This window comes from Salvelinus alpinus, chromosome 9, assembly GCF_045679555.1.
Source record: "Salvelinus alpinus chromosome 9, SLU_Salpinus.1, whole genome shotgun sequence".
Lineage (NCBI taxonomy): Eukaryota > Metazoa > Chordata > Actinopteri > Salmoniformes > Salmonidae > Salvelinus > Salvelinus alpinus.
The window spans coordinates 23,104,475-23,129,297 of NC_092094.1; the positions used below are offsets into that span (position 1 = coordinate 23,104,475).

At 43.2% G+C, this 24,823-nt stretch overlaps 1 protein-coding gene across 3 annotated transcripts in view; it reads left to right on the forward strand.

Annotated features, from left to right (window-relative positions):
* LOC139583986 (inositol 1,4,5-trisphosphate-gated calcium channel ITPR2-like) overlaps positions 1-24,823 on the forward strand; it is a 156,218-nt gene that overhangs the window by 85,600 nt on the left and 45,795 nt on the right. For all 3 annotated transcript variants that reach the window (XM_071415480.1, XM_071415477.1, XM_071415479.1), the window contains exons 39-51: positions 1,588-1,775; positions 3,470-3,662; positions 5,393-5,655; positions 6,058-6,258; positions 6,815-6,925; positions 12,175-12,270; positions 12,338-12,457; positions 17,931-18,056; positions 18,683-18,875; positions 18,975-19,100; positions 23,700-23,875; positions 24,013-24,177; positions 24,627-24,804. In XM_071415480.1, coding sequence (XP_071271581.1) covers positions 1,588-1,775; positions 3,470-3,662; positions 5,393-5,655; positions 6,058-6,258; positions 6,815-6,925; positions 12,175-12,270; positions 12,338-12,457; positions 17,931-18,056; positions 18,683-18,875; positions 18,975-19,100; positions 23,700-23,875; positions 24,013-24,177; positions 24,627-24,804 — 2,136 coding nt within the window. The remainder of the gene's footprint in view (positions 1-1,587; positions 1,776-3,469; positions 3,663-5,392; positions 5,656-6,057; positions 6,259-6,814; positions 6,926-12,174; positions 12,271-12,337; positions 12,458-17,930; positions 18,057-18,682; positions 18,876-18,974; positions 19,101-23,699; positions 23,876-24,012; positions 24,178-24,626; positions 24,805-24,823) is intronic.

The following is a 24,823-nucleotide window of genomic DNA, read 5'->3' on the forward strand; positions in this document are numbered from 1 at the left end:
ACTGGTGCTGTATATGTTATGGCTTTACACCCCTTACTATATTGTGGATAAAGAGTTTCCTGTCTAACAGAACACAGAGGGTGTTCTTTAATGGAAGCCTTTACAACATAATCCAGGTAGAATCAGGAATTCCCCAGGGCAGCTGTCTTAGGACCCTTACTTTTTTCAATCTTTAGTAATGACATGCCACTTGCCTTGAGTAAAGCCAGTGTGGCTATGTATGCGGATGACTCAACACCATACACATCAGCTACTACAGCGAGTTAAATCCCTACAACACTTAACAAAGAGCTGCGGTTAGTTTCAGAATGGCTGGCAAGGAATCAGTTGGTCCTAAATATTTCTAAAACTTAAAGCACTGTATTTGGGACAAATCATTCACCATACCATAAACCTCAACTAAATCTTGTAATATATAATGTGGAAATTGAGCAAGTTGAGGAGGCTTAACTGCTTGGAGTAACCCTGGGTTGTAAATTGTCATGGTCAAAACATGTTGATACAACAGTAGTTAAGATGGGGAGAAGTCTGTCCATAATAAAGCACTGCTCTGCCTTTTTTTTTTTACACATTTATTTATTTAACCTTTATTAAACTAGGCAAGTCAGTTAAGAACAAATTCTTATTTACAATGACGGCCTACCCTGGCCAAAACCGGGCGACGCTTAGCCAATTGTGCGCCGCCCTATGGGACTCCGAATCACGGCCGGATGTGATACAGCCAGGATTAGATCCAGCGACTGTAGTGACACCTCTTGCACTGAGATGCAGTGCCTTAGACCGGTGCGCCACTCGGGAGCCTTTTTAACAACACTATCAATGAGGCAGGTCCTACAGGCTCTAGTTGGGAGGGCACAGTGTGGGAGGGCACAGTACTACATAGAGCCATGGCTACATGGAACTCTATTCCACATCAGTTAACTGATGCAAGCAGTAGAATCTGTTTTAAATAACTGAAAAATATATACCTTATATACACATGTGCAAATGGGTTTTGTATTGTAAATATGGGGTGGTGGAGTGGTGGCCTGAGGGAACACACTGAATTTGTTAGGTGTAAGGTCTTATGACATGTAATGTCATGTAGTATTTTTAACTCTATGTAACTGTCTTTTGTTGCTGGACCCCATGAAGAGTAGCTGCTGCCATGACAGGAACTAATGGGGATCCATAATAAATACAAATCCTAGGTTATTTCTTCATAGGCTGTACTCATAGGTTATTTATTCATAGGCTGTAATCATAGGCTATTGTTTACTCATAGGCTGTAATCATAGGCTATTGTTTACTCATAGGCTGTAATCATAGGCTATTTTTTATTCTTGACAGTTATAATACAAACCTTCGGTTCCAAATCAGACACGGGTTCAAATGCTATTTGATATCATTCAATTACTTTTAGCATTTGCTTGAGACTGCCTGGTTTGCCAGGTGGGTGGGGTATCCACGTTTGCTACTATTCCATTTGTCCATTAAGCCAGACAGGCACAATAGTATTCGAACCCAGTTCTGTTCCAAATCATGTCCTCCCATTTCCCCCATTCCAATCCATGTGTTTATTAATCTATCTATCTTATCTAACTGCAGGTGGCTCTCTGGTCCAGGACTCTGACAAGCCGAGCAGCAGCATGGTGGACATCCAGTGTCTGCTTGACAGTGAGGGAGCCTCAGAGCTGGTCATAGACCTCATTGTCAGTACCAAGAACGATCGCGTGTTCCAGGAGAGCATCCTGCTAGGCAACGCCCTGCTGCGGGGGGGAAACACTCAGATACAGGTGGGTGAGGAGGGGGTAGGCTCACTCAGGTACAGGTGGGTGAGGAGGGGGTAGGCTCACTCAGGTGCAGGTGGGTGAGGAGGGGGTAGGCTCACTCAGGTGCAGGTGGGTGAGGAGGGGGTAGGCTCACTCAGGTGCAGGTGGGTGAGGAGGGGGTAGGCTCACTCAGGTACAGGTGGGTGAGGAGGGGGTAGGCTCACTCAGGTGCAGGTGGGTGAGGAGGGGGTAGGCTCACTCAGGTACAGGTGGGTGAGGAGGGGGTAGGCTCACTCAGGTGCAGGTGGGTGAGGAGGGGGTAGGCTCACTCAGGTGCAGTGGGTGAGGAGGGGGTAGGCTCACTCAGATACAGGTGGGTGAGGAGGGGGTAGGCTCACTCAGGTACAGGTGGGTGAGGAGGGGGTAGGCTCACTCAGGTACAGGTGGGTGAGGAGGGGGTAGTCTCACTCAGGTACAGGTGGGTGAGGAGGGGGTAGGTTCACTCAGATACAATGGGTGAGGAGGGGGTAGTCTCACTCAGGTACAGGTGGATGAGGAGGGGGTAGGCTCACTCAGGTACAGGTGGGTGAGGAGGGGGTAGGCTCACTCAGGTACAGGTGGGCGAGGAGAGGGTAGGCTCACTCAGATACAGTGGGTGAGGAGAGGGTAGGCTCACTCAGGTACAGGTGGGTGAGGAGAGAGGGTAGGCTCACTCAGATACAGTGGGTGAGGAGAGGGTAGACTCACTCAGATACAGTGGGTGAGGAGAGGGTAGACTCACTCAGATACAGTGGGTGAGGAGAGGGTAGACTCACTCAGATACAGTGGGTGAGGAGAGAGGGTAGGCTCACTCAGATACAGTCGGTGAGGAGAGAGGGTAGGCTCACTCAGATACAGTGGGTGAGGAGAGAGGGTAGGCTCACTCAGATACAGTCGGTGAGGAGAGAGGGTAGGCTCACTCAGATACAGTGGGTGAGGAGAGGGTAGACTCACTCAGATACAGTGGGTGAGGAGAGGGTAGACTCACTCAGATACAGTGGGTGAGGAGAGGGTAGACTCACTCAGATACAGTGGGTGAGGAGAGGGTAGACTCACTCAGATACAGTGGGTGAGGAGAGAGGGTAGGCTCACTCAGATACAGTCGGTGAGGAGAGAGGGTAGGCTCACTCAGATACAGTGGGTGAGGAGAGAGGGTAGGCTCACTCAGATACAGTCGGTGAGGAGAGAGGGTAGGCTCACTCAGATACAGTGGGTGAGGAGAGAGGGTAGGCTCACTCAGATACAGTGGGTGAGGAGAGAGGGTAGGCTCACTCAGATACAGTGGGTGAGGAGAGAGGGTAGGCTCACTCAGATACAGTGGGTGAGGAGAGAGGGTAGGCTCACTCAGATACAGTGGGTGAGGAGAGAGGGTAGGCTCACTCAGATACAGTGGGTGAGGAGAGAGGGTAGGCTCACTCAGATACAGTGGGTAAGGAGAGAGGGTAGGCTCACTCAGATACAGTGGGTGAGGAGAGAGGGTAGGCTCACTCAGATACAGTGGGTGAGGAGAGAGGGTAGGCTCACTCAGATACAGTGGGTGAGGAGAGAGGGTAGGCTCACTCAGATACGTAAATGTGCACAGATACAGAGATTCAGGTTGGACACACACTCACTCCGATACAAGTGTTTATCAACTATCTGGTGGGTCGTTTACATTTCTACCCTCCCACCCCCCTCAGAACTCGTTCTACCACCAGCTGCACAAGCAGAAAAAGTCGGAGCGCTTCTTCAAGGTGTTCTATGACCGCATGCGTCTGGCCCAGCAAGAGATCCGGGCCACTGTGTCCGTCAACATGTTCGAGGTCAGCACCTGCAGGAAGAGAGAGGAGGACGTCGACGTCAGTCACAGTGGCATCCGGCTCAGGAAAACAGGTATGTTCTTTGTCTCCATAGAAATAGAATGACTAGAACAGACATTCCCATTCAAGTCAATGTTGCATGATGGTTGGGACGGCAGCCATATTGAGGGTCCTCATGAGTGTACTGTCAAATTGCCGAGGTCTGAGGGGCTTTGGCCATTCTGGTCATTCTGTTTCTATGATCCTCTCCTCCATACCTCGTATTTGGTTCCATCATGCATCTGTATTTATGTCTCTATGTTCTGATGTACAGTCAGGTGCTGGAGTATTGAAAACAGGGGTGCCAATAATTTTGACCCCTATCTTGTTAGAGTAAAACAAATCTTACTTATACTAAATATATTTCTCTGAGCAATTGTATTAGTATAACATATATTTGCACATTTTTTGCATACAATATAACTCAGTATTTGTATTTATTTTATACAGACTTTTTTGCTAATCTTTATCAAGGGTGCCATTAAATTTGGACCTGACTGTATACTGTTAGTGGGGAAAATCTAGTTTTCCAACGTGGATAAATAAAGTTAGTTTGATTCATATACCTATTCATTCAGTTCTCGAGCTGCAGTCTTTCCCCTCCTTACTGGCCTTCCGCTTGTTTCATGGGAGAACAAGTCCAGACATGTCTGTGATGCAGCAGATATTGTAAAATCTACATCGACTCCACAGACTGAAGTGTGGTGTGGAAGGTTGAGACAGTTAAATAGTGAGGCAAAAATGTGGGAGGATGAGAGGTGAAGAGGGATTTAAGTTCTAAAGCTGCTGAGTCATAATGGTCATGAGGGGTCAGCTCTGAACATGAGCCTACAGGTCGCCATGGAGATGATGGGAAAAGGGCTCTCAATGCAGACATACAGATAATAGGCCTATAATGTACGTTTGCTGTTATTCAAATGCACATTTGTAGTGCGTCTGTGTAATTTGTAAAATACAGTAATACAGTGTAGTATATGCATCATCATTCAAAGGTTTAAAACCCCATCCTTTGTATACATAGGTATAGTGACTCATAAGGTGAAAGGTAATTTCTCTCTCTGCTGACATCATTATACCTTAGGCCCCAGTCGATCTCTCTGGGCCGAGGTCATTAACCCATTTAACTAGCAATGTGACTACAGTAAATACAGTGTAAATCTGTGTGGTTTCCCCTGTAGTTTCACTGACCTCTGAACACTGTGGAGTGATTCTGTGGTTCTCTGTTCCTGTTTCGACCCCATGCCTGCAGTCACATGTCAGGGGCCATGTGAGGGGCCACAGCACTAAGTCTATCAAAGGACCATTGTACCCAGACGTGTTGTTTTGATACACCAAAAACATTTACTACACAGTTAACCCGTTGTCAGAGGGGTCAGTCATTTAGGAATTATTACAAAAAAGTGGTTGTTTCGAATAATAAGATTTCATATCAGTTTTGCTATCAATTTGACTGAGGGGGAAACATTGAAAAACAATAATGGGAATGGATTGGCTCACAGTGAGCAGGGTTGGGGTCCATTTCAATACAGTAATATCAGGAATGGAATTGAAATTCATGTGATTACATGATTGAAAAATAATGCAACATTTTCATATCATGGATTTTAATTCCACTGTGAAATTGTTTGACTTGAAAGTAAATCACCCTCCAACCCTAGTCAGCAGAAATTCACAGGTTTTCCAGAAATTCTGAGGATGTTTAGGATTGTTTCCAGAATTGTGCAACCCTTCAGTGACCCACTCCTTCCTCTTCTCCTCCTCAAGCGAAAGACTCTTCCCTTCACATGAAAGACAACATGCGTGGCCAGTTGAAGGAGGCGTCCTCAGCCACCTCCAAGGCCTTTGTCTCCTTCCGGAAGGATCTGGACACAGACCTGGAGGTGCTGGATGGCCAGGCCGGTGATGGGCCCGGGGGAGGGGGTGAGGAGAGAGAGGAAGAGGCCCAGATGAGCCCGGCCATCACCATCATGAAGCCTATCCTGCGATACCTCCAGCTGCTCTGTGAGAACCACAACAGGAACCTGCAGGTATTGAATTAAATGGAATAAACCTCTTCTTGATCCTCAGCATATGGGCAGTGTATTGGGAGATCACAGTTCCTCTAACCACAAGCTGAACTTCATGGTGTTTACCATGTTCACATGATGAGTAAATCATGAATCATAAGTGAATCATCTCAACAAGGATTAGCAGGTGGGCCTAATGCATTTGAGGAAACAGATTAGATTCTGAGATGAAATCATTGTCAACAACCAGGTATTATTGTCAATATCTGTCTCATGGTTTTATTCTGAAAAGCATGACTTTTATTTTGACACACCCTGCTATAAACCCAGATCAGTTGTGCTCACACTCAGATAGGATGTCATACTAGTATCCTATGAATATTAACCACCATTCTTCCCCTCCTGGTTCCTCCCTGAATCCAGAACTTCCTGCGGAACCAGAACAACAAGACTAACTACAACCTAGTGTGTGAGACTCTGCAGTTCCTGGACATCATGTGTGGTAGCACCACGGGAGGCCTGGGCCTGCTGGGCCTCTACATCAATGAGGGCAACGTGGACCTTGTCCGGCAGACCCTGGAGACAATCACCGAGTACTGCCAGGGGCCTTGCCACGAGAACCAGGTAGGGGACCACCACTACCTACCAGGTCACCCCAAAACTGTGCCAGTGTAGCAGAGGTGGAATCACGTTCGCGTGATGAGGTATCCCTGCCTGAGACTAGGACACCCAAATTATGTCACCGTCGTACCACAAGGATTACCTCTTGGCCTGGGGTCACCCACCGGTTACACCAGAAAACTATAATGTTGCTGTGCTTACTTTACCATCGAAGATGCATTTGATTTTGTGGTTCAAGCGTAGCCATGAAAACCATTGACAGCAAATATGTGGGGTTGTTCAGTAAGATGTGAATCATGTCAATTTATAAAGTGGTTGGGACGTTACACAATTGGCCTACAATACTGCTAGACTGACAACAGTATTGTCTAATTGATTCTAAAACATCTTAATTAAAGGGATAGTTCACTTTTTTTTAAGTTTTAGCTTATTGTCGAGGGTGTTGGGTGTTGTCATTTGAACTACTTGCCAATTTTTGTTCCACTATTATACCTCCAAAGGAAAGTTGTTCTCATTTTAAAGTGTTTTCCGCTCACTAACTAACCTCTTGTTGTCCCAGTCCTGTATAGCCAAGCACGAGTCCAACGGAATCGATATCATCATAGCTCTGATAGTCAACTCCATCAACCCCTTGGGGAAGAATCGAATGGACCTGGTGCTGGAACTCAAGGTTAGCATGCCTCTCCATACACATTCACCCCCCCTTCCCTACGAGAGCCCTATATCAACAGCTGGATAAGCAGCAGAGAATAGATCATTATACCTAGATGAATACTGTATAGGTTATCCCATCTAGCCCTATATTAGTGGGCCATTCATACTACACACACGATGTTATCACTATCAATGGCAATCATTTCAGAGTCAGTTTCTTGTTAAAAGACCCATTTGTCCTTGTGTTATGGCCTTACGAGGTGATATCTGCTGAGATGTGAGGGAAGAATGCACTCAGAAGAATGTCTTTCCTCAGTGCAGTGGTGATTTTAGCATGTACATTTTGGTGGGGCAAACTCCCCCCAAAAATGTTGATAAATGCCAGAAAAGCCACTAAACAATACATTAATTGCACTATAATGGTGCCCACAAACTGTTAGAGCCTAAAGCTGTCCCAACAGCAGAGTCCGAACAGCAGTCCCAACACCTTACTACTGCTACACCTGGCTATCAGCGGAGCATTGTCTGGCAATCACATTTACTGCCTTTTAAGAAGACAGCTGATATGGCTGACTTGCTTAAACAAATGTGGTTTCTACTGACAATGGAGACGTTCAAACTATATGGCAAAAGGGGACGACGAGCGGATAAGCTGTAATTTCGATTAAGACATTGCTGAGTGAGCTAGGACAGACGTAGTCAATATAATTATTTGTTCAGCCCTTTTGAAATGTACAGCGACAGAATTCAGAACATGGGCCGTTCTTACAGTATTCTCCCTGTACACCAAGTCAGAACCGTAGGATAAATGAAGGGGGCATATAAGCAGACAATGAAAGCTCTTACCATATTCGATGATGACATTTCTCTCAAACACCACTAAGTCAGAACAGTAGGCTAAGTTATTAGGGGGAAAGGTACCAAATTATTACGGTGAGGCACATGGGCTACTAACAGCTTTTTATACAACATACACTTAGTATTACTTTCTTAGCTATGGTATACATATCTCCCTGGCATATTACATCATTCATGCAGCAGCATACAAGACATTTTTGGACTCAAATTATTGTGCTGTGCGGCGGTCATTCGTGGGCAGATTCTGCCATCCAGATTTGACTTCAAAGTCTGGCATTCTCTGGATTTATGGCGCGTTCAAGACAATTGGGAACTCGGGGGGGTAAAAAACAAGGTAGAATCATTAAGTCAGTGATCTTCAGGTCGTAGCTCTAGAAAGAGGACAGAGTTTCCCGACTTGGAATTTCGTATTGGATGACCAATCAAAATGTATTTTACCAGTCAGAGCTTTTTTTCCCCCCCTGAGTTCCCAGTTGTCTTGAACTCTCTGAAGTCTGAGATTTCCCAGTTTCCAGTTGTTTTGAATGAGGCAGAAGTCATGCTGGATTGACAGCATGGCCAATGTTGAATGTTTATCCTTTTAAGCTTGGAAAAGAGACCCTTATAACCAGACTTCGACCACACATCCACTCCACTGGATAGCAGGCTAGTGATTTTGGTATTTGGTATTTTATTAGGATCCCCATTAGCTACTCTTCCTGGGGTCCACACAAAACATGAAACAAGAACAGCTCAAGGACTACATTAATAAAATTAAAAGGCACATGTAGCCTACATATCAGTGCATACACACAAACTATCTAGGTCAAATAGGGGAGAGGCGTTGTGCCACGAGGTGTTGCTTTATCTGTTTTTTTTAAACCAGGTTTGCTGTTTATTTTAGCAATATGAGATGGAAGGAAGTTCCATGCAATAAGGGCTCTATATAATACTGTACGCTTTCTTGAATTTGTTCTGGATTTGGGGCTTGTGAGAAGACCCCTGTTGGCATGTCTGGTGGGATAAGTGCATGTGTCGGAGCTGTGTGTAAGTTGACTATGCAAACACTGGGATTTTCAACAAATTAATAAAAAATAAAAAAGTGTTGCAGTCAGTCTCTCCTCAACTCTTAACCAAGAGAGACTGGCATGCATAGTATTTATATCAGCCCTCTGATTACAATTAAGATCAAAACGTGCCGCTCTGTTCTGGGCCAGTTGCAGCCTAACTAGGTCTTTCTTTGCAGCACTGGACCACATGACTGGACAATAATAAAGATTAGACAGAACTAGATCCTGCAGAACTTGCTTTTTGGAGTGTGGTGTCAAAAAAGCAGAGCATCTCTTTATTACGGCTAGACTTCTCCACATCTTTACAACCATTGAATCTATATGTTTTGACCATGACAGTTTACAATCTAAGGTAATGCCAGGTCATTTAGTCTCAACTTGTTCAACAGCCACACCATTCATAACCAGATTCAGCTAGAGGTCTAGCACTTAAGGAATGATTTGTACCAAATACAATGCTCTTAGTTTTAGATGTTCAGGACCAGTTTAATACTGGCCACCTATTCCAAAACAGACTGCAACTCTATAAGGGTTTCAGTGACTTCATTAGCTGTAGTTGCTGATGCGTATATGGTTGAATCATCAGCATACATGGACACACCTGCTTTGTTTAATGCCAGTCGCAGGTCATTGGTAAAAATAGAAAAGAGGTAGAGGGCCTAGAGAGCTGCCCTGCGGTACACCACACTTTACATGTTTGACATTAGAGAAGCTTCCATTAAAGAAAACCCTTTGGGTGCTATTAGATAGATAACTCTGAATCCACATTATGGCAGAGGTTGAAAAGCACATAAGTAGCACATAAGTAGCACATACGTTTTTTTTCAACAACAGGTTATGGTCAATAATATTAAGGCTGCACTGAAATCTAACAGTACAGCTCCCACAATCTTCTTATTATCGGTAACTTTCAACCAATCATCAGTCATTTGTGTTAATGCAGTACGTGTTGAGTGCCCTTCTCTATAAGCATGCTGAAAGTCTGTTGTTCATTTGTTTACAGAGAAATAGCATTGTTTTTGGTCGAACACAATTTTTTCCAACAGTTTGCAAAGAGCTGTCAGCAAGCTTATAGGTCTACTGTTAGAACCAGTAAAGGCCGCTTTACCACTCTTGGGTAGCGGAATTACTTTGGCTTCCCTCCAGGCCTGAGGACAAAGACTTTCCTCTAGGCTCAGTTTAAAAATATGACAGATAGGAGTGGCTATAGAGTCAGCTACCATCCTAGGAGCTTTCCATCTAAGTTGTAAATGCCAGGAGGTTTGTCATTATTGATTGATAACAATACTTTTTCCACCTCTCCCACACTAACTTTACAAAATTCAAACTTGCAATGCTTTTCTTTCATTATTTGTTTTTTTAATGCATGAATGCAATTGCTCACTGTTCGTTGTTGGCAGTTCCTGACAAAGTTTGCCCACTTTGCCAAATAAATAATAATTAAAATAATTGGCAACATCAAATGTTTTTGTGATTAATAAGCCATCTGATTCGATGAAAGATGGAGTTGAATTTATCTTTCTGCCCATAATTTCATTTAAAGTTCTCCAAAGTTTTTTCCATCATTCTTTATATCATTGATCTTGGCTTCATAATAAAGTTTCTTATTTTTTTGTTGTTGAGTTTAGTCACATCATTTCTAAATTTGCAGCAAGTAAGCCAGTCAAATGTGCAGCCAGACTTATTAGCCACTCCTTTTGCCACATCTCTTTCAAACATACAGTTTTTCAGTTCCTCGTCAATCCATGGGGCCTTAACAGTTCTAACAGTCAGTTTCTTAACAGGTGCGTGTTTATCAATTGGAATAAGCAATTTCATAAATTCATCAAGTGCAGCGTCTGGATGCTCCTTGCTAATCACATCAGACCAACAAATATTTTTAACATCATCCACATAAGAGTCACAGCAAAATATTTTGTATGATCTCTTGTATACTATTTTAGGCCCATCTGTTGGAACTTTGGCTTTCCTGGATATAGCCACTATATTGTGATCACTGCACCCAATGGGTACAGATACAGCTTTAGAACAAAGTTCTACAATATTAGTAAAAATGTGATCAATACATGTGGATGATCTTGTTCCTGTAGTGTTTGTAAACACCCTGGTAGGTTGATTAATAACCTGAACCAGATTACATGCACTGGTTACAGTAAGAAGCTTCCTCTTGAGCAGACAGCTTGATGAAAACCAGTCAATATTCAGGTCCCCATGAAAGTAGACCTCTCTGTTTACATCACATAGACTATCAAGCATTTCACACATATTATTTAGATACTGACGGTTAGCACTTGGTGGCCTATAGCAACACCCCAAAAGAAAAGGCTTTAGATGTGCCAAGTGAACCTGCAACCACAACACTTCAATAACACTTGACATAAGATATTCTCTAAGCATTACATGGATATGGCTCTGAATATATACAGCAACACCTCCCCCATAAGCATTTATGTCTCTTCTATAGATGTTATATCATTGTATTGCTACTGATGTATCATCAAATTAATGATCTAAGTGAGTCTCAGAAATGGCTAATATATGAACGTTATCTGATGTTAGCAAGTTATTGATTTCATGAACCTTATTTCTAAGGCTACATATATTAATTTGGGATATTTTCATCCCTTTCCTGGGTAGCTTATCAGAGATAGACATAATACTGAAAAGAGCAAACAAAGCAAGAGAAAAAAATATACATTCAGCAGTATTAATGAATTGGTGTGTGTGTGCTGCGGGGTTGAAGCTACGAACCCATAGGCTTGGCTCTTCTGGGAGGGAGGGTGGACAATGAGCCTGTCATAGCGGATGTAAGTAATGTCCCCACGTGCTCTGGCAGCTTTTATGGCTGGGATCAGTTATTTCCTCTTCTGGTGCACAGCTTCAAGATAGTCCTCGTTGAGGAAGATATACGTTCCTCTCAAGTTCTTGGCTCTTTAGCTAGTAAGCTAGCAGCTTTTTTTGGATTAGCTAACACAACGTGCCATTGGAACACAGGAGTGATGGTTACTGATAATGGACCTCTGTACGCCTATGTAGATATTCCATTAAAAATCAGCTGTTTCTAGCTACAATAGTCATTTACAACATTAACAATGTCTACACAGTTTTTCTGCTCAATTTTATGTTATTTCAATGGACAAAAAATGTGTTTTTCTTTAAAAAAACAAGGACATTTCTAAGTGACCCCAAACTTTTGAACGGGAGTGTATGTTTATTTTTTTAGCTTAACAGGTGGGGCTCAACACAGGTGGGTCTCTGCCTTCGTATAGTACTGATTTTGAAGTCAGTTTCCGCCGGGTAACAGATTGTGGAGTGGGTTAGGATGTGATGGTCATGTGTCGTGGTCTCTCTGTGCTAGAACAACGCCTCCAAGCTGCTGCTGGCAATCATGGAGAGTCGCCATGACAGCGAGAACGCCGAGAAGATCCTTTACAAGATGAGGCCCATGGAGCTGGTAAGTGAATCCACACACACACTAACACACACAAATATACACCTTACTGACAACGTGTGTGTTCCAGGTGGATGTGATGAAGGAGACATATGCCCAGGGGCTGGAGAGTGAAGCTGAGGAGAACTCTATAGGAGACCAGATCAAACCAAAAGACGTAGGACACAACATCTACATCCTGGCCCACCAGGTAACCCCATGACGTGTGTTATAACAAGCATGATTGAGTGTGTGTGTGGGAGAGAATTTGTGCACCTGCATATTAATACTTTAATAAGGGCCCAATGACAAAGGCAAAGTCAGTGGTACAGAAAAAGACGGTAATTCACATACTGTATCATTCGCCTATGTGTCACACTCTTACTCCACCGCCAGGTGAGTCTAATGATTCATGTCTGTAGGTGTGTTTATATAGGCTTGTTTTATGTGATTTCAGCAGGTGAAAATGGATGTAACTTTCAATGGAAGAAACGGTTCCTGTGTTGAGTCAGACAGACCAGGTCTAGCGGGTTTTCACTTCTCTTTCACCCAAAATAGAGCTGAGTGTCAGACAGGGTATTTCTGTCCCACCAACGGACTGGTTTCATCATGACCACCGAGCTCTCTGGGGCTGGCTGTTTGCACTTCCAAAATAACACAAACACACGTGAGCACATACAGAAGTTTGCACACACACACTCAACCCCATCATGTAACCCCACATGTGCAAATTAACATACATTACATACCACACACCTGCATCAAGCATTCATATACACACACATAACACACATAACCCAAGCATTCCCTTTTAGCTATTGCTCATGTTTATCAGTAAAAGTCACCACACTTCTGAGCATCTGCCCAGCAAACCAAAATTGGTGATGTGAAAGTTCCCACAATGTAAAAAAAGTACTTTCCGAATGCCCTGTGTGTGTATATAGTATTCAGACGCCTTGGCTTTTTCCAAAATTGATTAAATTGTTTTTTTCCCACCAGTGTGTACAGTTGAAGTCGGAAGTTTACATACACCATAGCCAAATACATTTAAACTCAGTTTTTCACAATTCCTGACATTTAAGCCTAGTAAAAATTCCCTGTCTTAGGTCAGTTAGGATCACCACTTTATTTTAAGAATGTGAAATGTCAGAATAATAGTAGAGAGAATGATTTATTTCAGCTTATATTTCTTTCATCACATTCCCAGTGGGTCAGAAGTTTACATGCACTCAATTAGTATTTGGTAGCATTGCCTTTAAATTGTTTAACTTGGGTCAAACGTTTCGGGTAGCCTTCCACGAGCTTCCCACCCACAATAAGTTGGGTGAATTTTGGCCCATTGCTCCTGACAGAGCTGGTGTAACTGAGTCAGGTTTGTATGCTTCCTTGCTCGCACACGCTTTTTCAGTTATGCCCACAAATTCTCTCTAGGATTGAGGTCAGGGCTTTTGTGATGGCCACTCCAATACCTTGACTTTGTTGTCTTTTAGCCAATTTGCTACAACTTTGGAAGTATGCTTGGGGTCATTGTCCATTTGCAAGACCCATTTGTGACCAAGCTTTAACTCCCTGACTGATTTCTTGAGATGTTGCTTCAATATATCCACATAATTTTCCTGCCTCATGATGCCATCTATTTTGTGAAGTGCACCAGTCCCTCCTGCAGCAAAGCACCCCTATAACATGATGCTGCCACCCCTGTGCTTCACGGTTGGGATGGTGTTCTTCGGCTTGCAAGCCTCCCCCTTTTTCCTCCAAACATAACGATGGTCATTATGGCCAAACAGTTCTACTTTTGTTTCATCAGACCAGAGGACATTTCTCCAAAAAGTACAATCTTTGTCCCCATGTGCAGTTGCAAACTGTAGTCTGGCTTTTTTATGACGGTTTTAGAGCAGTGGCTTCTTCCTTGCTGTGCGGCCTTTCAGGTTATGTCGATATAGGACTCATTTTACTGTGGATGAAGATACTTTTGAACCTGTTTCCTCCAGCATCTTCACAAGGTCCTTTGCTGTTGTTCTGGGATTGATTTGCACTTTCCGCACCAAAGTACGTTCATCTCTAGGAGACAGAACGCGTCTCCTTCCTGAGCGGTAAGACCGATGCGTGGTCCCATGGTGTTTATTCTTGCGAACTATTGTTTGTACAGATGAACGTGGTACCTTCAGGCATTTGGAAATTGCTCCCAAGGATGAACCAGACTTGTGGTGGTCTACAATTTTTTTCCCTGAGGTCTTGTCTGATGTCTTTTGATTTTCTCATGATGTCAAGCAAAGAGGCACTGAGTTTGAAGGTAGGCCTTGAAATACATCCACAGGTACACCTCCAATTGACTCAAACAATGTCAATTAGCCTATCAGAAGCTTCTAAAGCCATGCCATCATTTTCTGGAATTTTCCAAGCTGTTTAAAGGCACAGTCAACTAAGTGTATGTAAACTTCTGACCTACTGGAATTGTGATACAGTGAACTATAAGTGAAATAATTTGTCTGTAAACAATTGTTGGAAAAATGGCTTGAGTCATGCACAAAGTAGATGTCCTAACCGACTTGCCAAAACTATAGTTTGTTAACAAGAAATGTGTGGAGTTGTAGAAAAAGGAGTTTTAATGACTCCAACCTAAGTGTATGTAAACTTCTGACTTCAACTGTATGCATGTATGCATGTACAGTACTAGTCAAAAATTTGGACACATCTACCTCATTCAAGGTTTTCTTTATTTTTAAAATTTTTTCTACATTGTAGAATAATAGTGAATACATCAAAACTATGAAATAACACATGGAATCATGTGTTAACCAAAAAAGTGTTAAACAAATCAACATATATTTTATATTTGAGATTATTCAAAGTAGCCACCCTTTGCCTTGATGACAGCTTTGCACACACTTAGCATTCTCTCAACCACTGGTACTGTACATACATAGATAAATAAATACAGTGCATTTGGAAAGTATTCAGACCCATTTACTTTTTCTAAATTTTGTTATGTTTCATCCTTATTCTAAAATGTTTCAAGTTACACACATTACCCCATAATGACAAAACAAAAACAGGTTTTTAGAAATGTTAGAAACAAAACAAAAATATTACAAGTATTCAGAGACTTTACTCAGTACTTTGTTGAAGCATATTCGGAAGCGATTACAGCCTTGAGTCTTCTTGGGGCGGCAGGTGGTTAGAGCGCTGGGCCAGTAACCGAAAGGTTGCTGGATCGAATACCCGAGATGACAAGGTAAAAATCTGTCGTTCTGCCCCTGAACAAAGCAGTTAACTCACTGTTCCCCGGTAGGCCATCATTGTAAATAAGAATTTGTTCTTAACTGATCTGCCTCGTTAAAATAAAAATGAAATATTGGGTAAGAGGCTACAAGCTTGGCACGCCTGCATTTGTGGAGTTTCTCCCATACTTCTCTGCAGATCCTCTCAAGCTCTGTCAAGTTGGATGGGGAGCATCACTGCACACCTATTTTCAGGACTCTCCAGAGATGTTCAATCGGGTTCAAGTCCTTGCTCTGGCTGGGCCACTCGAGGATATTCAGAGACTTGTCCCGAAGTCACTCCTGCGTTGTCTTGGCTGTGTGCTTAGCGTCGTTGTCCTGTTGGAAGGTGAATCTTCAACCCAGTCTGAGGTCTTGAGTGCACTGGAGCAGGTTTTCATCAACTATCTCTCTGTACTTTGCTCCGTTCATCTTTCCCTCAACCCATGACTAGTCTCCCAGTCCCTGCCGCTGAAAAACATCCCCACAGCTTGAAGCTGCCACTACCATGCTTCACCTTAATGATGTTTCCAGGTTTCCTCCAGACGTGACGCTTGGCATTCAGGCCAAAGAGTTCAATCTTGGTTTCATCAGACCAGAGAAACTTGTTTCTCAGGGTCTGAGAATCCTTTAAGGTGCCTTTTTAGCAAACTCCAAGCGACCTGTCATGTGCCTTTTACTGAGGATTGGCTTCCGTCTGGCCACTGTACTATAAAGGAGTGCTGCAGAGATGTTTGTCCTTCTGGAAGTTTCTCCCATCTCTAGAGAGGAACTCTGGAGCTCTGCCAGAGTGACCATTGGGTTCTTGGTCACTTCCCTGACCAAGTCCCTTTTCCCCCGTTTGCTCTGTTTGGCTGGGCGGGCCAGCTCTAGGAAGAGTCTTGGTGGTTCCAAACTTCTTCCATTTAAGAGTGGAGGCCACTGTGTTATTGGGGACCTTCAATGCTGCAGAAATGTTTTGGTACCCTTCCCCAGATCTGTGCCTCGACACAATCCTGTCTCAGAGCTCTACAAACAATTCCTTTAACCTCATGGCTTGGTTTTTGCTCTGACATGCACTGTTAACTGTGGGACCTTAAATAGACAGGTGCCTTTCCAAGTTATGTTCAGTCAATTGAATATACCACAGGTGGACTCCAATCAAGTTGTAGAAACAGCAAGGATGATCAATGGAAACAGGATGCACCTGAGCTCAATTTCGAGTCTCATAGCAAAGGGTCTGAATACTTATGTAAATATATATTTTTTATTTTTTATTTTTTGTAACACATTTGCAAACATGTCTAAAAACCTGTTTTCGCTTTGTCATTTTGGGTTATTGTGTGTAGATTGAGGAGGAAAAACATTTTATTCATTCCATTTTAGAATAAGGCTGTTACAAAATGTGGAAAAAGCGAAGGGGTCTGAATTCTTTCCGATTGCACTGTACATATGTGTGTGTTTTCAAGATATCATCCTAATGTTAGATAAAACCCTATCTAGAACTTAATGGGGATCTTAGCTTATGTTCTGGGAATGTTCCCAGTTTGCTGTGTGCTGTCTGAAATAGTCAGCTGAGAATCACCCCCATCTCACCTGATGGAAGAAGAAAGTCTGCTGACGTGCATCATTTGTCTCCCTCTGATGATGGTTATCACCACAGAAAGAGGTATAGGCAGGCAGACATTCATCACTGGATAGAGAGGAAAAGTAGTACATTGTCATCAACAGACTTGGTATTGAGCAGATGGTTTGGGGAATGATGTCTCTGCTTGGTGATTGACATCAGAATACCTCACTGAATGGCAATGATCTGGTCTGTTTCATTGTAAGGACTGTCTCTCTACACCTCATGTGTCTATCCTTGACAATCAGACTGTTACTCTCCCGCAGTAGCATGCCCATGCACACTCATGTGCATGTCACACACACACACACACACACACACACACACACACACACACACACACACACACACACACACACACACACACACACACACACACACACATACATATCCTCTCAATATACTTATTACAGGCTATGCTAAAACCCTACACCCCAACCTGAGTACTCCGTTCTGCCACCTCTGGTCTCTTGGCCCTCCCACACCTACGAGAGGGCAGCTTCTGCTCAGCCCAGTCAAAGCTCTTTTCTGTCCTGGCACCCCAATGGTGGAACCAGCTCCTGCCCATCATCGAAAAACATCTGAAACCCTACCTCTTCAAATAGTATCTTAAATAATCCCACAGCACCCCCCCCCCCCCCCCCTCGCACCCCCTCCTCAGCATCTGCTAAATGACTAAAATGTGAATGTTTAGAGGTTACAAACAAATTAGGTGTTGAAATGGATTGGGTAACAAACCCATTCCACATTTTATTATCGATGACAGAGCTGTAATAGTACTGAGTGTTGACTGATTGGCTGTACTTTGTGTGTTCCAGCTAGCCAGACACAGCAAGTTCCTGCAGCAGAGCTTGAGGCCGCCAGCGGCGGGGCTGCTGCTGAACGATGACACGGAGGGAGACGACGCCCTTGGTTACTATGCCAACCACACCGCTCAGATAGAGGTAGACCTCACCCAGACAGTCTTCATCCAATCACATCATCCTATTATCTCAACCCAGTGGCAAAAACTGGGTAAAACTGGTTGAAATTACGTCATTATTTTTATTTCAACCAGTTTTTGGTTGTAATGACACCAAATCATCCAATTTTGCTCGATGGAAAGCTACAGGCCTCTTCTGCACTTTTTTTTGCTCTGGGGTTTGTGGTATATGGCCATGGGCTGTATCCAGGCAAACTGCATTGCGCCGTGCGTAAGAGCAGTCCTTAGCCGTGGTATATTGGCCATATTCCACACCTCCTCGGGCCTGATTGTTTAAATATACAGTACCAGTCAAAAGTTTGCACACAGCTACTCATTCAAGGGTTTTTCTTTATTTTTACTATTTTCTACATTGTAGAATATTAGTGAAGACATCAAAACAATGAAATAACACATGGAATCACATAGTTTCTTCAAAGTTGCTACCCTTTGCCTTGATGACAGCTTTGCACACTTTTGGCATTGTCTAAACCAGCTTCATGAGGTAGCCACCTGGAATGCATTTCAATTAGATATTAGATATACCCCTGAAAGTACAGCTACTTTTGTTCTTGGTCTTAGGGGTATCATATCATGTTCTTTCCTCAGATTGTGCGTCACGACCGCACCATGGAGCAGATAGTGTTTCCAGTGCCCAACATCTGTGAGTACCTGACAGAGGAGTCCAAGACGCGCGTGTTCACTACAACCGAGAGGGATGACCAGGGCAGCAAGGTCAACGACTTCTTCACGCAGTTTGACGACCTCTATAATGAGATGCGCTGGCAGAAGAAGATACGCAGTAAGATACAAAGTATTTCACTGATTAACAATTCTGGTGGTGAAATAATGGCTACATTGTGATACAGGGACATTAACCAGTTGTCCCGTGTCTCTATAGATAACCTGGCTCTGTTCTGGTTCTCTCGGCACATCTCTCTGTGGGGAAGCATCTCTTTCTACCTAGCCGTTCTAGTCAACGTGGCCGTGGCTCTCTTCTACCCCTTTGGAGATGACGGAGATGAAGGTGTGATGTCCTACAGCAAGTTCTTATTCATTAGGGACAGTTTGAAATATATAATGTCCTCATCTGCTTGCATGTGCCTCCCCTATCAAGGTGTTTTTGTACTTCCCTTATGCACCACGCTTTTCTGCACGCTTACTATACCACCGGTCAATATAATCTACCAGTCGACTGCCTATCCTGCTCTTTATTTATAGTGACAATAGTGGTAGTTGGATTGTGTGTCTAGACCTGTAATTGGTTAATCATACCAAACATAAAATAATTCAATTGTGACCGACCGGCTCGATTCGGTCTTTATGTAGCAAAATTGGAAATAGTGTTTTTTACATTGGATAAACGAGACTCAGCTATAAAATTGTATATCATACACTACAGTTGAGGAACAATGAGAAAGTAATTCTGCTTTGAGAGTTAATAAACTTGTAACCTCACTTTTGAGAAAATAGCCCTTGAGTGTTTTGGTACTACTACTGGAGGAGAGCCCTTCTTTGGCTACACCCATTCAGCATCGTTCACACCCTTTTAAGCTTTAGCCCCACCCATCTCTTTAAGGATTCACATGTGAGGCTGTGTACTAAACAACCAAAGTTTTTCAAGGCTGGTTTATACTACGGATGTGTTTGGAAATTTAATCTGGAGTGGCTGAGTGTGCTCTGGGTGTTCGTAAACTCAGAGCGTTGCCAGATTGGCCATTCGAAAAATTCAGAGCGTTTCGTTCTCTGAGCGTTCAGAGCGCACATTGAACGCTCTGGCTGAAAAGTAGGATTGATCCGAGCATTCTGACCTAACAACAGCAGTCTAGCTACCTCCAGACACAAATGAGAGAACAGCTCACTCTGACCATTTTACTCGCTCTAACAGAGCTGGTTAGGCTGTTTTAATGTTATCCAGAACGTTGGTGACTGCAACTGTGCTGCTGGCAATAATGTAATTATGCTTTTTTTTGCCAAAGTTATCTGACACCAACCATATTCAACGTGTGTTGAGCGTTCGTAAATTCGTCAGTTATTCTAGAGCGAATTTACCAGCTATATCTATCGAAAGTTGTTGCAGTGACAACATAAACATTCTATTGAAATAGTTACTTGCATGGTGCAGTCTTTTGTTTAGACATGTAGCTAGCTAGCTAAACAATGAACCATAATCCCAACTCATAACATTACTACCCTGCATGAATCTGAAGGTAGCTAACCAAACAGGTTCAATGTTAGCTAGCTAACATTAGGCTTAAACTAGAAATCCAAATGGCTCTGAGATATGAATAATATTACTACACAGATCATACACATAACGTTAGCTAGCTAGCCAGCCTATTAACTTTAGCTAGTTAGTTAACAGTACTCTTTTACTTGAAATGAAAATTACTTTCTGACAAAATGAATAATGTGAAATATCTGAAAATGTAGACTATCCATCTATCTAGACTCTCTTACCCGTATACGTGGATGGACGCTTCTCCCTCTCTGTCACGAATGTCGTGGTTGTCCATAGTTTGAAAATGTAATCCGAAGCCTTCTGTGTGTTCTCTTTTCGACTCCATCTGCATATTTGCAGTCAAACACCAGAATTTTCTCCATCTCCTTAGCTATCATACTCAAATTTCACTATTTCAAAACTCAGTCCTTCAGAGAGTGGAGAGCAACACTTATGCAGTTCTACTACGTGATATCTTAAAAAAAAAAGCTGTGTTAGAAAGTATTAACAACACATACTGACCAGCTCATATTATAAACCGAAGCGTGCTACATGGCAGACCAATCCGAACTCCTCTATCGGCATGTCCAGCCCACTCATTATCTTAGCCAGTCATGGCTTGCAGGAAGATTTCGGTATTTTTTCCATGGCTAAACCAACTAGGCTCGTAATTTAACAATTTTATTCATATTTACAGATGGCACACAAGTTTGTTATTAAGGCACATGAAAGTTCACATGTTCCAGAAGGCAATTCTGCCAAAAAACACATTTTAATAAAAATAAAAAAAGGTTTCGTTCAAATGACTGTCCTGTGAAGTAGTGAAGCGTGACTTACGCCTAGTTTCCTGAAACGAGTCACAATTTTCTATATAAATCTACAAGATAGAGGAATAGCTGATAGGCAGTGGAGGCCAGGTGCTTCATTGCACATGAAAGAACAGTGAAGACACGCAGCTCAAAAAGCTCCCCTATTGATCTTGTTTTAGGGACAATAAAATTATCCTACCTAGACTAGCCTACAACACCACAATCCAATGAATAATTGCATAGTTTTTTTCTCGTAATCACAATTCTACTCAAGGCTGTAAACTGCAGTGAAAATGTCATTTGAATAATGGCGCAAAAGCCCTGTTATATGAATGTTTGATTCCATTCATTCCATTTGGATCAGTAGTGGGTCTACTCTCAACAGTTTACGTAAAGGCACAGTAGCAGGCCAGTCTGGCTGTATTTTTACTTCTGATGCGCTGTCTGTTGCCGATCATCATTCTCCCAAGTCGCCCTGGCCACAGGCCTATGCTCCCAGCAGGCCCAGTTATTCAGGAAAGCTAAACACGAGCAGCCATTCCTCGACCTAGACCCTAACGCTTCAATATAGCCTAAATATTTGTCATTTAACTTTTTAAATGTATTACCATTTGTGTGTGGCATAAACACAACTAGTCACAATATTTTAATCTGATTATACTACTTCAAAAGTCTCCTGTAGGCTGTCTGTACATGTTCATCCATTCCACTCTAATATAATTCCAGCATTCAAACTGTGCAACTGCCATTCGATAAATGAAAAGAGAAACACCAAAAATAGTAATGACATTTGGAGATTGTCAAACCAAACCATCGATGCTGAGTAGGGAGAGATGCATTTTCATTTTTTTATATTTTTATATTCGCTACTTGATTGTGTTGTTGAAAACGCAAACCATTATGATAAGCGCTCGAAGTCGGTAATCGGTATGCAGTTGTGTTGATTATTGGTTTTGTGTGGTGCATTGGCACAGAAACCTGTTGGTGGAAAATTTGTTGCATATATTTGTATATAATTATAATCTGGGTGGTTCGAACCCTGAATGCTTATTTGGCTGACAGCCGTGGTATATCAGACCACGGGTATGACAAAATATTTATTTTGGTTGGTAACCATTTTATAATAGCAATAAGGCACCTCTGGGGTTTGTGTTATATGGCCAATATACCACAGCTAAGGGCTCCTCGTGCCTTTTTGCGTAATATAGCATCAAATTGTGTAAATCAGATTTCCCCCCAGCTGATCATTGTCTGCAGCCGGCTCTGATCGTAGTGTAATGAAACAGGCAGGGAGAGTGAGCTCGTCCGTGGTGGTCAGCAAATCCTCAAACTTCTGGCCTGTTAGCCCTGCTGAAGTCGTAAAGTTGATATCCACATTTATAAACACAGGGTTGCTACAGGGTTTACAGTACAAGAGAATGGTCATGTGAAAATATTTTTTACGTTGGGGAGGGGGGTGCATTTTTTTCGACCTGTCCCTTAGGGCACATTGTAGCAAAAAAAACACGAAAGCAAGCGTTTCTTATTGGACATGTTCAGTTAGTCCCTACCTGTTTTTGGTCCGTTTTCTTCCATTTGATGCCTAATGAGCACGACCCAGTAATTCCCAAAGGGTCCCAAGTGGCTCTGGAATCCACTAGTGAGTTAAGCTGTTTATCTTAGGTGAAGGTGTTGGAGGGCCAGTAGGAGGCACTCTTTCCTCTGGTCTAAACAAAGATCCCAATGCCCCAGGGCAGTGATTGGGGACACTGCTCTGTGTAGGGTGCCGTCTTTCGGATGGGACGTTAAACGGGTGTCCTGACTCTCTGAGGTCATTAAAGATCCCATGGCACTTATCGTAAGAGTAGGGGTGTTAACCCCGGTGTCCTGGCTAAATTCCCAATCTGGCCCTCAACCATCACGGTCACCTAATAATCCCCAGTTTATAATTGGCTCATTCATCCCCCTCCTCTCCCCTGTAACTATTCCCCAGGTCGTTGCTGCAAATGAGAACGTGTTCTCAGTCAACTTACCTGGTAAAATAACGGTAAAATAAATAAAAATAAAAAGGCTAAAGCCTGGATTGTGGCTGGAAACATGACTTCTCATTTCATGATAGTAATAGAGAAATCTAAAGGTAGATCATGATGCAAAAAAGTTAAGCACAGAAGGAAAGTCCCAATCTTGTATGGCGAATTCTGCATGGTCATGTGTGTGATAATCACAGTAAATGTTGGTTCATGTGCTAAGGCAACAGTGTTTATGAGATGCACGAGGTCAGTGGTTTGGATATCACCAGTCTTCCCTTTGGGCCATTGTTTGACATTCCCCACTGTTGCCTGTTGTGACTGTCTCTCGAGAGGCAGAGAACCTAGAGTGTTGTGCCAAGTGCTAGACTGGTCCCAGATTTGTTTGTGCGGTCTTGCCAGTTGGCAGTTGCCACTTAGCTATAGGCTTGTCCCCAACTGGCAATACGGCACAAACAGATCTGGGACCAGGCTATAATGAAGCACTCTGCTCTGTTGCATAATACATGAACCCAAAGGCTTCAAATGCAAATCTCTGAACAGTGTGAATCTCTTCATCTGTATTTGTTGTTTGTTTACTCCGTGCCCAGGCATCCTGCCCCCCTTTGTGTCCATCCTGCTGTGGGTGGCGTTGGTGGTGTGCACCGCCATGCTCTTCATCCTGCCCAAACCAGGGAGTGTCCGGCCCTTCCTTGTCTCTGTCATACTGCGCTCTATTTACACACTGGGCCTGGGCCCGACCCTGCTGCTACTGGGGGCCGCCAATGTAAGTACAGCAAAGTCAAATACAGACAATTGTTTTAAGTAAATGTACAGTGTAATACTAACAACTCCTGTTTTGTAATCTCAGCATCATCTTCTATTGAAGCCATCTTTCAGTCCTCTTTCCTCTGCTCTCTCCAGCTCCTAAATAAGATAGTGTTCCTGGTGAGCTTCGTGGGCAACCAGGGGACGTTCACGCGGGGCTACAAGGCGGTGGTCATGGACATGCCCTTCCTCTACCACGTGGGCTACATCATCGTCTGTATGCTGGGCCTCTTCGTCCATGAGTTCTTCTACAGCTTCCTGGTTAGTGGAAACAATCTCTGCAACACTTCACCATTTAACTTAAAATAATACAAGAACTTTATATTATTATTGCTTATTTATCATTTTAAATATCCATTAAATGAACTGGATTAATTTAACTTGAAAGTACTTGGTTATCATTCGGAAAACATAAAATGGACGTTTAACAGTGATCTTGATTAAGTCTGGACCTTTCTTGGTGCCATGTGATCCCGGGAGGTGGTTATAGTGTGGTTCCATCATTTAGCTTCATGGTCTCCTTGTTCCCCCACTTGAACCAGGTTTTTCAGACACAGCTGCATTTGCAGAAAGCCACATCCTCTCTACTTTTGCTGTTGCTGTTCGGAAGCTATGTGATGTCTGGTTCCTTTACAGCTCTCCTAAAGCTGTGTGTGCCCGTGTGTGTCCCTGTGTCTGCATTTGTCTGACTGTGTGTCTGTCCCCCTCAGCTTTTTGATCTGCTGAACCGCGAGGAGACCCTGCTGAACGTGATCAAGAGCGTGACACGTAATGGGCGCTCCATCGTCCTTACGGCTGTGCTGGCCCTCATTCTGGTCTACCTCTTCTCCATCGTGGGCTTCCTCTTCCTCAAGGACGACTTCCTCATGGACGTGCAACGTCTGCCAGGTCAGTACCCATAGACGTC